The sequence below is a fragment of the Saccoglossus kowalevskii genome, chromosome 4, assembly GCF_978046115.1.
Source record: "Saccoglossus kowalevskii chromosome 4, keSacKowa6.1, whole genome shotgun sequence".
Lineage (NCBI taxonomy): Eukaryota > Metazoa > Hemichordata > Enteropneusta > Harrimaniidae > Saccoglossus > Saccoglossus kowalevskii.
In genome coordinates this window covers 10090198-10103887 of record NC_140644.1, presented here as the reverse complement: position 1 = coordinate 10103887, position 13690 = coordinate 10090198, and the positions used below count along the sequence as shown (strand labels likewise).

At 37.7% G+C, this 13690-nt stretch overlaps 1 protein-coding gene across 1 annotated transcript in view; it reads left to right on the top strand.

The window, feature by feature from the left end:
• Positions 1 to 320: 320 nt before the first annotated feature.
• Positions 321 to 13690, top strand: part of LOC102800549 (protein-arginine deiminase type-2) — a 60266-nt gene continuing 46896 nt past the window's right edge. Inside the window, exons 1-3 of the mRNA XM_085497740.1 lie at positions 321 to 531; positions 1079 to 1155; positions 3133 to 3444. Coding sequence (XP_085353866.1) covers positions 1099 to 1155; positions 3133 to 3444 — 369 coding nt within the window. The 5' untranslated portion in view covers positions 321 to 531; positions 1079 to 1098. The remainder of the gene's footprint in view (positions 532 to 1078; positions 1156 to 3132; positions 3445 to 13690) is intronic.

Below are 13690 nucleotides of genomic sequence, written 5' to 3'. Positions count from 1 at the left end.
ATATTCTCGTGTTTGAACAACCCGTATATTGAATACACAAATATATACGCGCGAAATAGAAATAGATTTAACAACCAAGTATCAGTATCATGGAATGCTACTGTGTTCCTGGATTAGCAAAAAAAAATAATAACGTCGAACAATAAAATTCTTGTATTCCCTTACACAGTGCGCCATCTTGTCCCAATTAAGTACACGTTATCTGTGACGCAGAACAAGTGATTCTTCTTTATTGAGGTGGCGTCGCATTGTTTATCGAACTAAACAGTAAATCTTTGTTAAAACCGTAAAAAGCTCTCAATCTATTGTGGCCACTGGTATTGTGTTTTATCGCCGTGGTCCATTTTGACCCGAGGCCCTTTCACGACACCAACGAATAACACACACCGACGTAGCAGTTACGCTGACGTCTTAACACTCAACTATATACCAAGTCTGTTACCGTAGTTATTCGATGTTCCAAATTTAATGTCATTGTTTATGAAGGTAGAGCGATAGCCTGGCATGACAAGACGCCTTGTGGTCGCACAGGTAAGTCAACAGTACATGTCATATAATATATCTACTGAACAGAAGATATTCTGTCCTAAAATAGGAACAATACTTCTTGATTCTCGGTACATATAATAGATCATTGTATAGTATACGAATCATATAGATATATTCTGTATACATTATGGGGTTAACGTCCTGCTATGACCTCTTGGGGGCCTATAATGTACAAAAACACATATTATTAGGAAGCATGCGGCTATCATCTGCGGGGTCTACCTGCAGTTAATGACAGATGTCGCAGTGTTATGATCAATGTGTGTTACTTTTGTGATATTGATGTTCTAGTTATGCATACACAGCAGTCCATTAAAGCAATCGTGTTTGAACGATACAATTAAATACACAATAAAAGCACGACCAAACGTGTATTTCATAATCGTATAATAAATGGCCGAACTTGAACTCTGTATGCTTGTATATAAAAGATTCAACTCTGAAAGCTGTTAAAAACGTACGAGTATATTACACGACATTCTCGAATGAATACAAGTCACGTAATAACCGGTTGTTTCTCTTTGTATAGTCGTATTCTGATATATCACAATGGGATCTGGCGTCTCGTTACCAGGGGGAATAGACAACGTTCTATCCGATTTCAAGGTAGGAATATAATTAGGCTTAAAACTGAAGCACATGGAGATCATTTTGGCATTGTGCTTGAATGACGGGTCATATGTGTGGTATGGTGTTTTTTTTCAAATAATCATTAATTTTGGAAATTTATCGTGGAATTGTTATTCCCCCGTGACTATCACAGAGTTGGATTTATGATGCCTATTCACATGTATAGCGTGCATATCCCCACAGTACGGCGTAATGCAGGACAGATCGAAAATTCATATCTATATGGAAAGCTATATAACTCGTCTTAAGTTCAGAGATATCACATGATCGTCATATTATAGTGTATATTGTTTATGATAACGAACCGTTTTTGTTTTGCTCCATGTCAATGAAATCGACTGCTATCTTAATAATCACTTATACGCTTTCAGCTCAATACAAATCTTCATTTGATCCTCTGTATAGTTATAATATAATACACAGTTGAGTTAACTCACTATCCGTCCCATCAAATCTAACATCTGAGATATAGTGCCCGTGTTGACCAACCACAACGTCGTAAAGCCAAGGCATGCGCAGCTTCACGTCGTTATAAGAGTCCTAAAGCGGAAATAAGCTCTGACGAGTACGAACAACGACAACGTTTGGGGTGACCTAATAGAAATCGGGAGGGAGGGGGCTGGAGGAATTTTGGTCAATAGGTATTTAATGCGTATAGTACAAGATACTTTCTCATTTGTCGAATCCTATTGTTACGTTCGATTTTTGCGCATAACGAGGAAATAGCAGCGAACAGAAACTGGTCTAATGCATAATGTTTTTCACACAAAAAATAAACAAGGGAAAATAGTAACATTGACATTGAAAGATTAGAAGAGCTGACAAGTTTCGATCATAGTCTTCAAGTAATTGCACAATTGGATGAGTAAAATGAGTGGAACGTCCTGAGGAAGGAACATTTAGATGCAATAATAACCCGATTACGGGCTAAGTGGGGGGGGTACGAGGAAACACATGCAAATTATTTATTTAATCTAGAAAAGAGAAATTATATGAATAAGGTAAGTATCACAGACCAGATAATAATAGTAAACGAACGTAGTTGCTCAACATTTGGAATCAAAGGTACTTGAAAAATAACTGTTATTTTGGTATAATTGTGATATTTTATTAAATAAATTAAAATTATATTTAGTGAAAAAACGACGGAATAAATTGTGTTCAAGATATACTTAGTCAAGCCAGAAGGAATATATAATTTTTTATTCAACAATTCAATGTAAATCACATAGTCCCCTTGAAATTAGGGGAAATGTTATTTGTGCATAAGATAAATAATCTAGCAAAAACGGCAAGATGGCTGCAAGTCTGCTGGCTGCAAGATGTGCTTTGCTGCATTGAATATGTAAATAACTGGTCATGTGACCAGGCAATTTGTTTCTGAATAAATTTTTAGTGTGTGGTCAGTAATTGAGATTGAATAAAAGACTAATCTAATATCAAACAATTATTAAATGAATAAATGTGTAATCTAATATGTGGTTGCAAACTTATATGTCTGATATTTATGCAATTCTTTGTATTAAAAGTAAAGTGCATTTCACCATCATTATCGTAAGCATGTGTCAGCTTATTATTTATGGCGTTACCCAGTGGCAGTTTTTCTAACAATGTTTCATGGCGGAAAATTATGGCACTTTACAATTTAATGAGAATGAAGCCTAAGTCGAACACGAATGTGTGTCAACTGGCTTACATACAATGTATGTTTTAAAGTAACAACTTGGAGCGACATGAGTTGTAAAATGCTTCTGAGGAAGAAATCTTACCATACACGAATTCATTTGCAACCAGACTCACTTGTGTAATCTTAAATGATCTATGTATATTTTTTATTTTACATTAATTTTTTTATTCTTTGACTATAAACATTTAATACAACCTTTGAAAGATATTTGGAAAATTCTAATTTGAAACAAAGTAATAACCAATTGACTCATGTTGGTATTGCAGCCCAAGGAAGGAAGATATCCATTGAAGCGATACAAGGCAGCCCACGATGTATCAAGAGTTGTACATCTCAAGAGAGAGGCCGTGAACTTCGACCTTTGTGTGGTCGGAACGACTCTTGAGATACCCTTGAACAAAATTGCACCGACAGAGGCAAGATCATTTATCGTTGAAACTACTCATCCGTATCATATTGATGTCAGGTGTCTCCATGACGACACCATCTCAGATGTTGCATCCCAGTCTTTCCACTCGTTAGCAACCGATAGCCGTCTTCTTATTGACATATTAAGGCCGGGAATCACAGAGATACAGGTGAGTAATGTCACATGGTGTCGTTTGCGTTGTATCCACTCAGTGTAAATGAATAGTGTGCAGACTGTGCATACTCCAGGCCAAACCCATATTTAACCCCTCTGTTGTGTGACTGTCCTGTCCAACCCCATACCAAAAAGCACCCCCAATGTCGAGATCTTATTGGGGTTCAGTTTTCAACTGGCAGCGGAGCACTACCACCCAAAATCAAAGTGAACACCCTCGGGTTTTCAACTACCCTACACTAATCTCATATCCTACACCCAAACTAACCAGAGATGCGGATTATATGTAAGGGCCATTCTAAGAAAATATAATTTTGTCTCGAAACTATCACAGCAGGTGAGCCCTTACCTATGTCCAAATATGCAAATTAATTCACTGACGCAATAACTACGAACACTTTGGATCACGTGGCATCGATAAGTGTCTGCATATCTCTTGCGTGACGTAACACCTGCATATTAGTATATTTTTTATTTGACACAAAAAAATGCATGGAAAATACATAATCTATGGCCAATATACATTACTTTATAAACACACAAACAAATAACAAATAAACAAACACTGTAAAAATATAAAATAAATGTTAGAAAAAAAAAGAAAAAAAAATGTTAAATATTAAAAGTTTAATTTTTGTTTTCTGTTAAAATATCATTGATGAATTTTCCCAGGCTGTTGGTAATGAAACCATCATTTGAACTTAAAATTTGTTTGAACATGTTTTGTTCTGATAATGTTAGTAGACTATCATTATACAATGACAAAGTATTAATAAATTGTGTACGACTAGTTATTAACCTTTGGTTCTTACAAACCAATAATGCATGTATTTCATCACCAATAGCCTTGTCTTCACACAAATTACAAATTCTTTCCTCTGAAGGCATGCCTGCATATATCCAGCGTAACCTAACACCTATGTTTTCTCTGTCGTGGCGTAACACGTACATATCTCCTGCGTGACCTAACACCTGCGTTTTCTCACGGGGTGAAATATGGGGTGAGAATACCGCCAAAATTAGCTTGGTGTCATTATTTGATCATTCTTTAGTTGTTTGGTCTTTATTTGGAACCTTGTTTGGTTATTATTTGGTCATTATTCGGTTATTTGGTCTTTATTTAAACATTATTTAAGCAATAACCCCCGCCGAAGGCGGGTATACCACGAGATATTGCACAATTCACGACATATATGCACGAGCTGCATGCAATATTGTGCAATATCAAGTGGTATACCCAACTTCGGCGGGGGGGGGGGGTATTGCTATTATATTATACCAGTATATTGACAATTCGATAAAACTAGTAAAAAAAGAGTTTACTTTCATCTACTAAAAGATCATGATTATGGGCCTTGAACATGAATATTTATAAGAATAGTATGTAGTTGTACGCTGAATACATACACAAATTACATGAGCAACACAGTTCAAATTGAATACAAACTAATTTTTATTCCACATGAAAAAGAAACATATCCACGTTGAATAGAGCAGCGTAAACACACAAATTAGCATAACAAAGGATGACCTTTCTGACCTTTTACTGACGCACAACGCGATTTGAAATACAGGGTCGTGTACAGTTTGGATCATTTAAACAGGGTTTAGTAACCGTGATTTAAACAACGGATTTTCCACGTTTTCATTCCGGTTTTTGTACAATTTGGATTGTAATTTGCCCATTGAAAGTACAGTTGTGAAATAAACCGGTTTTGTGACTCATCATACTACTTGTAACTGTGGATATTTGACGTTCAGCGGTACTTGGTTCGACCGAAATTTGAGACGCGGCGGGACGCGGTGTATCACGTACGGCGACCGGCACAGCGACCTCAGTTCCAACATCTGACCTGGATACCTTTGGTATAACCAAAGTTTTGTGACAGTGTGACTGACAAGTTTTGTCGTTGTTCTGGGGTAAGTTTGATGGTGTAAGATCGGATTTTCGCATCGTTTTTGTGACACGTACATGATATGCCTTGTCTCAACTCCGGCCGAAAGACTTTGCACGCCGTCGCTCTAATACAGTGGTTGGTGTACACTCGGCACAAATCTGTAGCTTTCGAAATTACCTTCATCATCTCCTGTAATTTATTTACCCATAGTGGAGAATTACAATACCATATATCGTCGTCAAATCCTGCGTTGTCCCGTGTTTTTTGAAACAGATGGCAATTACCCGGGTGCACTGCAATTTTGTCAGCTGCCGCTACCGGACACCGGTTGTTATTGGTGGAGTTGGTAGCATACATTTTTGCCTGTGACTCATAGTTTTTTTGCATTTTTTTGTCATTAAATCCCTCAATTATATCTTGTACTTAAAGATCATGTTTTCTTTGTTGGAAGTTCGCAATCCATCTCAAAGTAACAACACTGAGAACACAGCGTTCTGGCGTTCGTGTTGGCACCTCACGGTGTTGAGGGACGGTGGTTTAGGTTTGTGTGGCGAACGACAATCACCCAACGACCGACGCTCACAACTTGGATCCCACCATTAACAAAAAGCAATATTATAGTTATATAACTTTTCAGATGTTTTTAATTCAGTATTTTTTCAATATGCTTTCAAAATTCAACCTCTATATTTCCCTAAAAATCAAATAATACCGGTTTTGAGTATTTCCGTATTAAACCTATAGTCAATTCATGTTCCAGGGCCACTTGGTTTAGCCGTGCATTATCAGCCAATATCCTCGGGCGGACATCCGGGCATTTTCTACCGTCTGGCAACCCTCGCGGTGAAAACAAAGACCAAAAACTCGCAGAAAACGGTACTTTGCGATGGTTGTTGAGAGTCCCCTGAACAGCGTAACAAGATTAGCCCTACGTGTGTAACATATATGAATTTGGTTGTTCAGGATTACTTCAAAGTTGAGTTTGTGTTGTTTTCTCGAGTTTTTACGGGCTCCACCGGCGTTCCACAGCAGCGCGCACAGAGCCCATAGAAATACGTGGTACAGTGGTGCGCGTCTTAGCAACGTAGAACGTCTGTGACGTAGCTCCGCCCCCCCCCCCCCCCCGAGGATACCATGGATTGCATATGCAAATTTTGTGTTTGGACCAATCAAATCAATGAATTAACACCATCAATATACTGGTATAATATAAATTGCGCTTATTCCATTATAATTGTGTTATTACTGCAGCATCGTATTGCTATTGTTTCATTATTTCAACTTTATTTCTTAATTATTTCATTATTGTGTAATTGCTACAATATCATTTTGTCATTCTTTCTTAATGTTACAATTGTGTCGTTATTTAGAAATTATCTTGACATTCAATTGTCATAAGATTCGGTTATTTTCACGTCCAAATGTCTTGATATTCGGTTCACTTAACTTGCGATTACCTCGACATTCGGTTCGCTTGACTTGCGATTACCTCAACATTCGATTACCTGACCTACATTAGCTGACCCCGCTATGCATGTAGTATTCAATCCATAGTCCCGGGCCGCCTCCGATAAAGCATTGCTCAAGATGGCAATGCGGCCTTTGTAAAAGTTATCGGGAATTTCTAAATAATGGTCGTTTCGCCAACCATGCCTCGCATCTGCAGTAATCATAGTTATGCTGTATTCAAGGTTTTCGTAAATGTCGACTTCCGCTCGCAAAGCAGTTTCACAGTTTCAATTTTGTTTTGATTCGATTGCTGTGAACACGGTTACTAAAAAATCTTTTTTAGTAACCGTATCTTTTTAGTAACCGTGCTGTGAATGTCTCCTCCGTCAAATTCCCCCATATATTACTGGCCAAAGTAGCTTATTCCGACGGATGACAAAACCCAATTCTGTAATTGACTAGTAATTTGCTATTTAGTAGGCGGGGAGCTGAATTCCATCGAAATGCATGCCCCGGTTGCAACGGGTTTTCATAAGTTGCGCCATGAACTAAATAAACTGGGTTGCACAGTTGTAACTGTGAAATTTCGCTTGCTGTACAAGGTTCTCGATAGATGACACTGTGGTTATAAACATTTGTTGTTCAGTATCACCACACAATGTATTTACGTAATTTCCAGAAATATCAGTATGTGTGGGCGGGATTCATTCGTTTTATGGATCTTTCTATATAACCTTTGACGGTTTATAGTATAATGTACGTTTGTGTTTATTCATATCACATTTATTGACAGTATACTTCTTAGAATCATCATTTCATAACCATATGTTTTCTCCCTATTTCATTTTATGCATGTAATCCTACAGGAAACTACCAGTAAGCACACCGAGCATTAATTTGGCCAATATTTGTTCGAACATCGGAGTAAACACCGTATTTATATTAGGTCAATGAGAACGCCTCTGCCCTAAAAATTGTTACTCGACGAGATCTATGGCTGCAACGTTGTGCGTTTTTGGCACATCTGTAATTCAGATTGGGCGGCACGAAATTTTACATCGGGGGCGAAATCTGCTCACAACCTCTAGGGGGTCCGGGGGCATGCAAAAATTTGAAATCTAGACAATCTAAAACGCTATTTCCTGCATTAGGGGGAAATTTTGCTGACACAAAGGGTTTCCCCTTGATTTTGGAGGGGCGAGGCCCTCAAAATTTTCTTCGTGGGGCGACCGCTGCCGCTGCCACTGAGTATGTATGCTATTGAAGAATAAATCGAGGTTGAGTTGTAATTTTCACGTGCCCGTTTCAGTTTCACTGCTAAGAAGATCGCCCCCCCCCCCCCCACACACACACACATACGCGGGTCATGGATTGGAGTAAATTCATATTGTTTTCAAACGAAACTAAACTAAACGGTCCTTTTCAGAGCCACCATTATCTTCCCAAAAGAGTGATATCGTACCAAAAATTACATAATTTTATTATATTCACACAGAAGTAATAAACTGTCACACATACTCGCCACGACTGACAAATTACTTTGTGTGGAGTATAAACAAGGAAAAATTATTTCTGCGTGTTTTTTCCGTGTCCCTAAATCTTTTGAATGAAATAATAATAAAAAAAAACTGATGCACGCATGTCAATGTTACTATAGTAGTCTGAGATGTTATGACTTAAGGTTAGGAGTACTTTAGGGTCAACAACTAGTATCTTATTCCGGGATCGCACAGGCTAATTGATATACAGTAAAATATTATATTTTAGCTGGAAACAATTTTCGCTGTTATTTCCCCCAATCACTCACGCAAACTCACACACATATGCTATTTCCATATATTGAATACGTTGGCAATGGAGGGACAAGTTTAAATCATATTTGTATTAACACAACTTGAAAGCAACAGACTCACAATGAATATATGTTCATCAATTATCAAACTAAACATTGAATGAAGCGGACTGTGACGGTTAAAACGAAAAGACAAGTCTAAGACGAAAACATGTGACAATACGATTATTCTCGTCTACTACACGCCCGGGGACTACACGTTCAAGTATTCAACTTCCCAGCTTACAAAACATGATTAGTATCAGCAATAGTTTCTAGTACTGCCTGGATAATTGCGTATTATTAGTTGACATCAGACATAAACCTGTACAGGATCGTTTGAACAATGTCACAAATTTCCGAAAGGATATATTCAAATAAGTTGGGATGAATATGAATTGAATATCCATAAGATCTTTTGAAAAATCAGCTAAACAGTTCACCACCACGATTATGGTAAATTGGCGAGTTTTCAACGAAGACGACTTGACGTCTCCGGTCATGAGCTGGCTGGTTCAAATTTATCCACTTTTACAGTGATGAATATTGCGTTCGAGTTGAGTTACTAGTAATTACAAGCCTGATTTACATTTTTCTTGTTTTTTTTTGTCAAGGTATTAAATATAAGTGCGTTGGGAATGGCATAATTATATTGCCTGAGTGAAAGAGGCTGGTGAGACTGTGTCACAATGTGTAATATGTATTTCCAACGCGTTGGTCGACGCCTCTGATTGAGTTTATTTTGTATTTTTATTTTCGAAGTGTATCGCTGGCTGCCTTTTGTTTTTATGTCTCGCAACTGAACGCCCAAGCTGACCTTGTCTTGGCTGTAAGTATCCTATCCACTAAAAAATGTTCCCCTGTTCATTTTTGTAAGAAATCTGCCTGACCCACGCGGAGGGGTACTGATATTTCCCGCCCCTACAAAAAATAGAAAAAATCCTCTGCCCTCAACAAAAATCCCTTGGACCAGCTTTTCCGATGAACAGCTCCATTTGCTGCACCTGATTGTAATACATTAGTAATGCCGGCGCCAGTTCCAACAAGCTGCCTCGTCACCAGAAACGAGTGTTTATTCGTTCAACGTCACTGACATTTTCACTTTTAATTTGTAGCATTTATTAACGCTCTGAAAGCTATAAATTTTCACGTCAAAATATTGAAATTATGCACATTGTAAAATATTGTTTTCTTAATTTGGAACAAAACAGAAACAATTTCCTATTAGGCACAAATCATGATTAATATTTGTTGGAAAACAAAATACGGAAAAAAGAAATATTTTGGTCTATTAACTTAATCCATATGCTCGATTGCATGTGAATGTCATGGCCTACAAGCGGCCGTTTCTTAAATCATGTTGATTGTTTCTTATATAATAACCGGTACTCTGAACAACAATGGCAGATATTTCATTTGGACAACGTTATGTTGCGATTCGACACAAGATGGCCGACTGTAGAATATTTTTTTAAATCAATTATTAAATGCATATTGCATTTTATGCTTCATCATGAAGATTTCGTAAGCATATATAATTTCAAAAGGAAAGAAAACTTCTTGTTTGTTTTAAATGTTAGTAGGAGGCAAGTTGGATCACGTGGCATCGATAAGTGTCTACATATCTGCATATATCCAGCGTAACCTAACACCGATATTTTCTCTGTCGTGTCGTAACACGTACATATCTCCTGCGTGACCTAACACCTGCGTTTTCCCACGCGTGACGAGGTGAAATATGGGGTGAGAGTACCGCCAAAAATAGCTTGGTGTCATTATTTGAACATTCTTTATTAGTTGTTTGGTCTTTATTTGGAACCTTGTTTGGTTATTATTTGGTCATTATTCGGTTATTTGGTCTTTATTTAAACATTATTTAAGCAATAACCCCCGCCGAAGGTCGGTGGATCAGTAGGGGGTGGGGGTGGGGTTTACCCTGTTTTTGATTTTTCGAATAGGGGGGGGGGGGGGGTCACCCTGTTTTTGATATCATGTTTTCCAGAATTCACACACGCGCTCATGCACATATTTAAAAAAAATGTATTTCAGAACAAACGATCAAGAAGTTAATCGTACAAATGTGTTCTTAATAATAACTATTACCTATATTGCCTATAAATTTGTTGATGCAAAAAGTGTTATAGGCAAAATATTTTGAGGTTAAAGTTGCCAAATAACTAACAGATTATGCAATGCGGCTAGAACCCCAATTATACAGTTAAGTTTTAAACACATCCCAAGTCCATGTGCTGCTGATATCAGATTATTTTATTTAAAGTCTGAAGTCACTATTGTATAAGATATTTACTGGATTTATCTCATCATAACAGGAGACGGAAAGACAACACAGCAATTAGTACAAAGAGCAGTGACAGTTTTTGTTCAGCAAATCAAAAAAGTTAAATTTGTGAAAATGCTGATATATAAATTAAAATACATGATGAAAAAATAAATAAATAGTTTTTTTGTTTTTTTAACTTTTAAAAATGCATATTTTGCTCTGTAAAATACCGAAATCCAACACAAATTTAAGCAAAAATCAAGTTTCCTTTGTTTTCATAAGCATAGACTGTGCTTCGGGTGTAAAGCTTTCCTGGTCTATAAGATATGAAAGATATTTTAAATCCAACTTAGTTTTCAAAGAGTTCAAACCGCCTAGATTCAAATCCTCTTTTCCTATCTTATAAGGGCGATTATCGAGTAAGTACTCCACAGCTTTGCTTTTATTTACTATCTTTAGCAGAATAGATTTCCCTCCTTCCTGCAGCCTTTTCTGTAGTCATTTTTTGGTATTATGCTTCCCCTTCCCCTCCTAAGGTCTATTAAATGCAAACACTAAAGAGTATGTAAAAATTACGGCAAACCATGATATTTTCAATGCACATATAATACATTTTGTAATCATGTCAGAGCCAAAACTGTTAATGTTTCTTTTTTTTGTTTTTGTTTTTGTTTTTTTGTTTTTTTTTTTGGGGGGGTCAACATGTTTTAAGTTTTAAAATATAATGTGGGGGGGGGGGTCACCCACTTTTTTTATTTGATAGGGGGTGGGTCAACTGAGATTCACAGCTGGCAAAATGGAATCTGCCGACCCCCCTAGGCCGAAGTAACTGACCAATCCCTAACCGAGGTCGTCAGAGCCTGTTGGTTAGAGAATATTACTTCTCCAAATGCGATGACTGAAGTGAGGAGGAATTATTACACACTTGTTCGTGACACGGCTGACACGGTCAATAACCGGCCTTTCAGCGGACTTGGTAGTGCCACCACGGTTCTTTTTTTTAGTAAAAGTTGAACCATGTATCATTCTGATTCTCATTCCCCGGCCTGTCTTATCTCAGGTACTTATTGACAGACACATTCCTGTTATGGGCGTGATTTTTTTTACGTTCACTCCGTTATTGTCAAGATGCCGAAATACTTGTACGGCTGATTTGTAGCGCGCCATTCATTTCATGGCGCTACGAAATCTGATGTCTTCGTTGGTAACAACTGCATTGGCAATGAATTTGTGGGTTTCATTGCCAATAGCAATCACGTCAGTGTCACAACAGTTTTTCGCCAACCATGCCTCGCATCTGCAGTAATCATAGTTATGCTGTATTCGAGGTTTTCGTAAATGTCGACTTCCGCTCGCAAAGCAGTTTCACAGTTTCAATTTTGTTTTGATTCGATTGCTGTGAATGTCTCCTCCGTCAAATTGCCCCATATATTACTGGCCAAAGTAGCTTATTCCGACGGATGACAAAACCCAATTCTGTAATTGACTAGTAATTTGCTATTTAGTAGGCGGGGAGCTGAATTCCATCGAAATGCATGCCCTGGTTGCAACGGGTTTTCATAAGTTGCGCCATGAACTAAATAAACTGGGTTGCACAGTTGTAACTGTGAAATTTCGCTTGTTGTACAAGGTTCTCGATAGATGACACTGTGGTTATAAACATTTGTTGTTCAGTATCACCACACAATGTATTTACGTAATTTCCAGAAATATCAGTATGTGTGGGCGGGATTCATTCGTTTTATGGATCTTTCTATATAACCTTTGACGGTTTATAGTATAATGTACGTTTGTGTTTATTCATATCACATTTATTGACAGTATACTTCTTAGAATCATCATTTCATAACCATATGTTTTCTCCGTATTTCATTTTATGCATGTAATCCTACAGGAAACTACCAATAAGCACACCGAGCATTAATTTGGCCAATATTTGTTCGAACATCGGAGTAAACACCGTATTTATATTAGGTCAATGAGAACGCCTCTGCCCTAAAAATTGTTACTCGACGAGATCTATGGCTGCAACGTTGTGCGTTTTTGGTACATCTGTAATTCAGATTGGGCGGCACGAAATTTTACATCGGGGGCGAAATCTGCTCACAACCTCTAGGGGGTCCGGGGGCATGCAAAAATTTGAAATCTAGACAATCTAAAACGCTATTTCCTGCATTAGGGGGAAATTTTGCTGACACAAAGGGTTTCCGCTTGATTTTGGAGGGGCGAGGCCCTCAAAATTTTCTTCGTGGGGCGACCGCTGCCGCTGCCACTGAGTATGTATGCTATTGAAGAATAAATCGAGGTTGAGTTGTAATTTTCACGTGCCCGTTTCAGTTTCACTGCTAAGAAGATCGCCCCCCCCCCCACACACACACACATACGCGGGTCATGGATTGGAGTAAATTCATATTGTTTTCAAACGAAACTAAACTAAACGGTCCTTTTCAGAGCCACCATTATCTTCCCAAAAGAGTGATATCGTACCAAAAATTACATAATTTTATTATATTCACACAGAAGTAATAAACTGTCACACATACTCGCCACGACTGACAAATTACTTTGTGTGGAGTATAAACAAGGAAAAATTATTTCTGCGTGTTTTTTCCGTGTCCCTAAATCTTTTGAATGAAATAATAATAAAAAAAAACTGATGCACGCATGTCAATGTTACTATAGTAGTCTGAGATGTTATGACTTAAGGTTAGGAGTACTTTAGGGTCAACAACTAGTATCTTATTCCGGGATCGCACAGGCTAATTGATATACAGTAAAATAT